General features: G+C 40.5%; 1 protein-coding gene across 2 annotated transcripts; it reads left to right on the forward strand.

Moving 5' to 3' along the window:
* Window positions 1-119: 119 nt before the first annotated feature.
* kiss1 (KiSS-1 metastasis suppressor) lies at window positions 120-2,699 on the forward strand. 2 transcript variants are annotated; one of them, XM_062456621.1, is made up of 3 exons: window positions 120-245; window positions 1,922-2,055; window positions 2,179-2,699. In XM_062456621.1, the coding sequence occupies exons 2-3, from the start codon at window positions 1,947-1,949 to the stop codon at window positions 2,421-2,423; spliced, it is 354 nt and encodes a 117-aa protein (XP_062312605.1). In that variant the 5' UTR covers window positions 120-245; window positions 1,922-1,946; the 3' UTR covers window positions 2,424-2,699. The 2 variants fall into 2 exon arrangements, with proteins under 2 accessions (XP_062312605.1, XP_062312597.1); XM_062456613.1 differs by lacking the exon at window positions 120-245 and having other exon boundaries at window positions 1,885-2,055.
* The last annotated feature ends 5,934 nt before the right edge of the window (window positions 2,700-8,633 follow it).

The raw sequence follows: 8,633 nt of genomic DNA on the forward strand, positions 1-8,633 counted from the left end.
CAGAACACTACAAGTGCCTATTCTGCTGAGTCATGCTTAGGGAATTCGACCAATCATACCAGACTCAAGTTGGAGACCTATAGAGAAGTGCTGGTGACAGGTAGAGGGGGTTGGAGGTACAACCATGACCCCCACTACACATGGAAACACCACAGGATGTGGTGACGTAACGGGTGTCATCCCTTATAAAGGGTAACAGTGTGGGAAGGAGAAACTGGATCTGATTGTGACTTCAAGGGTGACAGGTAAGTCCACAATATCAGTTTGTCAACTCCACTAGTAGTCTGTGCTTGTGATTACTGTATTCTACATATTTTACCTTGAACCCTTCATTGTTTTAAACTGCAGTGAATTTCACAATGTCACAATTGTCATCAGTATAATGTAAATTTGTGGGATACGAGCTTGTTACCATCAGTTAGCTTGGACAGACATGGCTGTGATGTAAGACCTAGAGGTCTAGGACCTAGATGATGTGGTCTGTGTGCACATGGATGTACATAGAACACTAGTCTTTAGTACTTCGTCCTGGCAAAACCTTCAGACAAAACTTGAGATTTAAACACAAACAGCTTGAAACCGGCCAATGCGCATTTAGTGGTCAGTTTTTTCCCATCTGTGTTAAAGAATTTGTGACTCCAATGAAACGCGAAGATAGCAGAACAAGTGGCTACTAGGCTCCAAAGCTAATTTCTGTAAAGTAACGTGGCCATCACAAGCTTTAGGGTCACCATCAGAATCAGTTTTATTCGCCAAGTAAGTGTACACAAACAACACATTTACTATGGCAAGCAGGTGCAAACAACATATAAGAATAGAAAATGTAGAAAATGTACAACAAGTTCCAAATAATTCTAAACAAGACTGTACAATGTAAAATGTAAAATATAGAATAAGATAAGATTTGGCTGTTGCAGTGTGCAATAAAGTGACAGATGGACTTTATAAATTTGTTTTTTTAGGGTAAAGAATTCTCAGGCTCAATAACATAGTTTTCAAAATATCTACACAAAAAAAAGAAATCTGTGGATAGCAAATGTAATATCTGTGTACTTTCATTCTATTACTGTAAACTGTAAACAGATGTTTGCCTTCTACTTAGTTGTCAGTGCACACGTCAAACGTCTTGAATTATTCTTCATCAAGTACACTGGAAATAAGGAAAAATGTCCTCTTCATCATCCTGCATGAGCAGATGTGGAAGCCATAGCCTTTGCTGCCCCTGTTTAAAAATTAAGAATGCCATGTGTGTGATTGTGTGTACTTACGTGTTTTTGTGTGCGTGTGTTTGTGTGTAAATGTGTTTGGGTGTGTATTTGTTTGTGCATAAGTGTGTTTGTGTGTCTATATGCATGTTTGTGTGTGTCCATGTGTCCATGTGTGTAAATCTGTGTTTGTATGAAGGATAGTGAGAGGTAAATAGATAGACAGACGGTCTGTGTTAGAGAGTTCCTAATAATGTAAAGAATGAGTGGCAAAGAACAAGTGCATTGTATGTGTGTGTGCGCAGAAGGGGAGAGTAGATGTTAAGGGAAAGTGACTATGTTCAGAATGTGTAGGCAGCTGGAGTACTGAAGCACCCATCAGTGACTGCTACAGTTGGAGGTCTCACCTTTCCTCTGCCTCCTGCTGTTCTGGCTGCCAGTCTTTCATCCACAGAGACCATGTGATCTGGGTTAGCTCTCAGGTCAATTTGGCAAGTTGCCCAGCAACAAAATGTGAGCATTTCCCCCCTCCCCCCAAGGAAACTGAACATCATCAACATGACCATCATGTGTGGTTTAAAAACAAGGCTTAAGCACAAAAGTCAAGTCAAACTGGGAAGCAGGGTTTTTGTACTGTGGCTGCTTTGCCAATTGACAAAATTCTAAGTGAACACCGTGCTGGTCTGTAAACGACTATTAATGCCTTCCTTGAACAGATACTCAGCTGAATCCAGATTTTGCATGGCCAATACCATCACCATGCGGTTGCTGATCCAGGTTCTGATGCTAGCTGGGTCTTTCACAGCGGCGTTCCCTGCCAGCGACTTCACAAATCCCCAGTTCTCTGAAGGTGAAAACACAGATAAAAACACTAAAGATCAAGAACTGCAATTGTAAACCAAAGACAATATTTTGAAGTTTTAACTTTCAAATACTCTTTTGATTTATGAGCTGTCTCTTTTCAATTCAACAGTGGAGAGACCAGACCGGGCTCTGATGCAAGTTCTGAGAGATTTGGCCAGTTTATCAACAGAGCAGCCCTTACCTGTCCTGCTCCTCAACCCCTCCCACATGGGCGTGTCCAGTCCACTGATAGAGGTGGTGCCACCCAGGGGGAAATGGGATTGGTACTTAGATAAGACCAACTCACAAAATAAGAAACTGCAAAATCTGTCCTCATACAACCTGAACTCTTTTGGTCTGCGCTATGGAAAGTGATTTACACAGGTGTTGAACTGCCATGATGTTAACAATGCATTGATCTTGTTCAGGTTGATACCAACTATATGTCATGAAGCTATGAAAGTAAGATTTACTACACACTATTATAATTTATTAATGTATGACTAACATAGTTTTTAGTTGTGTTTACTCACTGTTGTCCACCTTTTTCTTGTAACTGATTTACCTCTTTATTTGAATGTCTATGGCTAGTCCACAAACATGCTTTGCTTGATTGTAGTCATTGATGTAAATAGCATAATAATGATCATTAAAAAAACTTAACTTACCATATTTGTTGAAGCGTCTCAAAGCTTAAAACATTTAATAATTTCACAAACTGAATATGGTTTAGATGGGCGAACATAAGGACTGACAGACAAATGACAGTTAGACAGAGAGACAGACATGAAAATTGTGCCTTCGCAGAGCAGAGAAAAGAAACACAAGGGGTATATTGATAACAGATGCAGGTGAGTACAGACACTTGATACATTGTAGATAAAGTAGCACAGAAAGATTTAGTGCCTACGGTTACTCCAAAAATGCCTTTAACCCTTGTGCTGCCTTCGGGTCACATGACCCAAAGGTTCATAACGAACCATCGTTGTGTTTACCCAATTTTACCCAATACAAAAACAAATAAAAATAATTTTCTTTTAACCATCGCAATGTGGGGGGTCTGAGACAGCCCAACGGTTAAAAGAAAATGATTCACTTTGTTTTGGTATGCGGTAAAGTTGTCGCAATACGACGGTGGGTCACAATGACTGATGGGTCAGAATGACCCGAAGATAACACAAGGGTTAAACAAAAGGTCTGGTTGCAAATCTGGAACATCTTCATGTTATTGTTTGAACCCAAATAGCCTTATCCAATATACTTGTTGGTATGCTGGCTTTTACCACCAAATAGCCTCCCCTGCATTCCAGGTTCCAGGGTGGCCAGGTCTGGGGGTAGGACTGTCAGGGCTGTTGTGTGTTTGTAGATTCTCTAGTAACATGGTTGTTGCCGTAGTTCTGAGGTACTTGATACACAGACTAAATGTAGTTAATCAGTTTCAGACATAAATAATTTGAAACCAGACATGAATAGTTTCTTTCTTCATAATGCCTTCTCAGAAACCAACCTTTATTTATAGTTTGTTGCCAGAACGAAAATACCTTTAGGGGTATAGAGACTGTAACACATACAGTATAAAGTAGACAGTATACATACAGTATTTTTTAGGTCATATAAAAAGACCATAATTTGTGTCCGTCATGATATATCTGTTCCATGTCATTCTTTATGGAAAAACTGGTTTAACCCTTGTGTTATCTTCGGGTCATTCTGACCCATCAGTCATTGTGACCCACCGTCGTATTGCAACAACTACAAAAACAAAGTGAAGCATTTTCTTTTAACCGTCGGGCTGTCTCAGACCCCCCACATCGCGAAGGTTAAAAGAAAATGCTTTTTATTTGTTTATGTATTGGGTAAAATTATCACAACACAACGATGGTTTCGTTGTGAACCTGTGTGCTGCCTTGTGCTGCCTTCGGGTCATGTGACCCGAAGGCAGCACAAGGGTTAAAAAGCACAATTTAAAGTTAGGAACCTAAATGTACAATTGGTATTGATTATCCTTATTCAGATGAGATGACTGTATGCAAAGAGCAGGCAGGTGGGTCCACATTAACACTTGGCATTTGATCTTACTGGAAGATGATGAAGCATCTCATCTTATACGCTCAGCAGCTGATGCAAGTTGAGGTTATATCATCGATGATGACACAAAACAGAAACACGTGGGACTGACCTAGGACTATCAAAAACAGATCGATTCGGTTCCATGCTGTGTAGCTGAGGCTACACTAACAGTGACCTCCACCTCCTTGGTAACAGTTTTGAACTCATGTTGGCTTTCCATGGGAGGATCCATTTGATCCTGAGCTATTTGGCAGTTGATCAGAATTTGGTCCACCATTCTGTCCATCAGGTGTCCATGAGTCATACTTGGGGGAGCCATTTCCGCTTTATTTTCTTGAATCATATTGCTGGGGATATGTTAGCGTGTGAGCCATGTACATAAACAGTCCACAAGCGAAATCCACCTCAATGGGAAGTTCAAAAGAAAATGGAACCTAACCTAACCCTGAATCAAAACGTAAGGACATACGACATGTTTGGTTGGCCTTCTCAGTCATTAATCACAATGTCCCTAAAAGTGTTATTCCATTAGTGTTAAGATTACTAATTCACACAGGATGCTATGTGCATAACTTTAAGTGTATATTGGCATATTCATTAGTTGTCTTTCTTTGTCTTTTGCACATTTTCACGTTTCACAATTTTGGTAGATTTTTAGATGTTCATTTGTTTAGGGTGTTCTCAAAAAGTTCTCATATATGAGACTTGGTAGAAATTAATGTTGGGAATCTTATATTACAAGCAAAGAGAGTTTTTTTGGTCCATCCCAACAAAATGATAATGCAGGTATCATCCACATAACATATGTAAAATATGTAATGTACTGTATATGCGTCTACTGTTCATGACTTGTACAGCTGCTCTGTGACTGTGTTTCACAGTGCTGAGTGGAGGACAGCAGACTAGGCTAGCCCTGAGCTCACTGATCACAGTTGTTTTCTGAGAACACCTAAAGCCAGAACATAAGAAACAGCTTAATTGAGATTTAGAGTATACTGGAAACAATGAATTAAGATGGATGTACAGCTGGAGATCAACCTGTTTTCTGATCTAGAAAACATTCCATACCAAATATGACAGAACATTCCATAGCGCAATTTCCAGCACAAAACATTCCAGAGCGCAATGACGGCTTTTTGTCCTGAGCTAGAATTATTGTAAACTGTGCTAGAATGACCGTAAACGACCTGTAAACTTTGCAAGATGCAAGGCTGATTTCTAGAAACATCAAATGCATGTATTGTGTTCATGTTCAATTCCTAGAAAATCTGTAAACTATAGTAAAGCATGTTTATAAGAACAGACAAAAGCAGCTGAAAAAGACAGGAGTAGAGAAATGGAGTAGAGGACGTCAATACTTCACATACCCTTCATATAGTGGAGATATAGTGCAGAGGAATTATCTTTCGGTCCACATATTCCATATAGCATATAGCATGGGGCGCTTCTTTCTAGCCCCCAAAATATGTTATATTACTAAAACCATGAGAAGTGGCTGTGCATCCATGATCATCGACAAACCTAGGTCTCTCTATGGTCTGATGATGGTCTTGTGACATGAGGCTGAGGCTTGTTTAAACCTAAGACCTGTCAGAACCTGGTTTGTCTAAGAAGCTCAGTTTAGGTTGTGTTGTCTCCAGAGATTATGCTGTCTAAAGCACTTATATCACACGTCGTTACTAATGCACATTCTTAATGTGGCAGTGAAGTGTGTGTGTGTGTGTGAGGTAGGGGTTCGGTAATTAACTACCGGTAATTGGTCTGAAATGAAGGATTCTTCTTTGTCTTCTGGTTTAGTACAGTTTGATGAACACATAGACTATCATGGCCTAGCGTGTCACTAGCAACTCGTCATCACGCGTCAGGGCACACCTTCCTAATAGGACGGGGTATATAGCAGGGATCCAGGCACTTGCATTGCTAGTGCGACACAGACGCTCTTGGTCTCCTGCGGCCTCTGCCTCCCCGGCCTCCACTATTTGTCTGTGTTCTTTTTTTTTCTTCTTTCTCAGGGGGAATGCGTTCGCTGCTCTCTGCCCAGATGTCGAGACGGTGTCTCAGGAGACGGTGTCTCGGTTTGGTGTGGCAGGGAGCCGCTGCGAGCACAACCATATGCCAAATTCAAGTATTACAATAATGTATTTTATCGTGTGAAATAAAAGTAAACAACACTACTGAGTCCTCCTGCCTGAACCAGGGCATTGTGCATATTTTCTGTTGATGTGGTTTAAAAGTTATATCAAGATACCAATCTGCTACTTGCAGCTTACCTTTTCCTCAACTTCTTTTCTCCTCTTCAGTTTTTTTCTTTTGTCTTTACTTTGATCCAGGTGAGTACGTTTCCTTCATGATGGCTGGATGTCTGTTACCTAGCTACTGCTCCTGGCAGTTGACAAACGGAAACAGCAGAGTGCTGTGCGAAGCGCGCATCATCCTCTCGTAGGGTTGCCACCTTCAACACTGAAAAATAAGGGACGCCTGCCGCAGCGGGGGCCACACCCCTCGGGGCCACGATGACCACAGGCCCGATGACATGCCAGTGGTGGTAAATCACAACTTAAAACATGTTTTCATAAAAATATTAAGATTGATACATGGACATTATCAAAATATATCTGCTATTGAAATCAGTGTGAACAGATGCACTCAGTCTATCTCTATATCACAACTCAAGTGGTCATATCGTCATGGCCAAATATTTTACCATATTTTATGAATTTATTAAATTAACAGATCCATAACTTATTAACTTTAAATTAAACAAATGCTTTGATACTCAAAAAGGTATATTGGAAAAAATGTCCATAAATATTTGGACATTGACACAATTTTCATCATTTTGGCTCTGTATACCACCACAATGGATTTGAAATTAAACAATCAAGATGTGCTTTAAGTGCAGACTTTCAGCTTTAATTTCAGGGTATTTACATCCAAATCAGGTGAACGGTGTAGGAATTACAACACATTTTATATGTGCCCCCCCCCCTTTTTAAGGGACCAAAATAATTGGACAAACTAACATAATCTTAAATCTAATTGTCACTTGTAATACTTGGTTGCAAATCCTTTGCAGTCAATGACAGCCTGAAGTCTGGAACCCATAGACATCACCAGACGCTGGGTTTCGTCCCTGGTGATGCTCTGCCAGGCCTCTACTGCAACTGTCTTCAGTTCCTGCTTGTTCTTGGGGCATTTTCCCTTCAGTTTTGTCTTTAGCAAGTGAAATGCATGCTCAATTGGATTTAGGTCAGGTGATTGACTTGGCCATTGCAGAACATTCCACTTCTTTGCCTTAAAAAACTCTTTGGTTGCTTTCGCAGTATGCTTCGGGTCATTGTCCATCTGCACTGTGAAGCGCCGTCCTATGAGTTCTGAAGCATTTGGCTGAATCTGAGCAGATAATATTGCCAGAAACACTTCAGAATTCATCCTACTGCTTTTGTCAGCAGTCACATCATCGATAAATACAAGGGAACCAGTTCCATTGGCAGCCATACATGCCCACGCCATAACACTACCTCCACCATGCTTCACTGATGAGGTGGTATGCTTTGGATCATGAGCAGTTCCTTCCCTTCTCCATACTCTTCTCTTCCCATCATTCTGGTACAAGTTGATCTTGGTCTCATCTGTCCATAGGATGTTGTTCCAGAACTGTACAGGCTCTTTTAGATGTTTTTTGGCAAACTCTAATCTGGTCTTCCTGTTTTTGAGACTCACCAATGGTTTACATCTTGTGGTGAACCCTCTGTATTTACTCTGGTGAAGTCTTCTCTTAATTTTTGACTTTGACATAGATACGCCTACCTCCTGGAGAGTGTTCTTGATCTGGCCAACTGTTGTGAAGGGGTTTTTCTTCACCAGGGAAAGAATTCTTCTGTCATCCACCACAGTTGTTTTCCGTGGTCTTCCGGGTCTTTTGGTGTTGCTGAGCTCACCAGTGCGTTCTTTCTTTTTAAGAATGTACCAAACAGTTGATTGAGCCACACCTAATGTTTTTGCTATCTCTCTGATAGGTTTGTTTTGATTTTTCAGCCTAACGATGGCTTGCTTCACTGATGGTGACAGCTCTTTGGACTTCATATTGAGAGTTGACAGCAACAGATTCCAAACACAAATACCATACTTGAAATGAACTCTAGACCTTTTATCTGCTCCTTGTCAATGAAATAACGAACTCCCATGAGGGAATAACATACACCTGGCCATGGAACAGCTGAGCAGCCAATTGTCTAATTACTTTTGGTCCCTTAAAAAGGGGGGGGGCCACATATAAAATGTATTGTAATTCCTACACCGTTCATCTGATTTGGATGTAAATACCCTGAAATTAAAGCTGAAAGTCTGCACTTAAAGCACATCTTGATTGTTTCATTTCAAATCCATTGTGGTGGTATACAGAGCCAAAATGATGAAAATTGTGTCAATGTCCAAATATTTATGGACCTAACTGTATATAGTGCAGGAGACTTGCAAAGGATCTTCCATGAACATCATGAACATGATAACATC

Source organism: Osmerus eperlanus, chromosome 1 (genome assembly GCF_963692335.1).
Source record: "Osmerus eperlanus chromosome 1, fOsmEpe2.1, whole genome shotgun sequence".
Lineage (NCBI taxonomy): Eukaryota > Metazoa > Chordata > Actinopteri > Osmeriformes > Osmeridae > Osmerus > Osmerus eperlanus.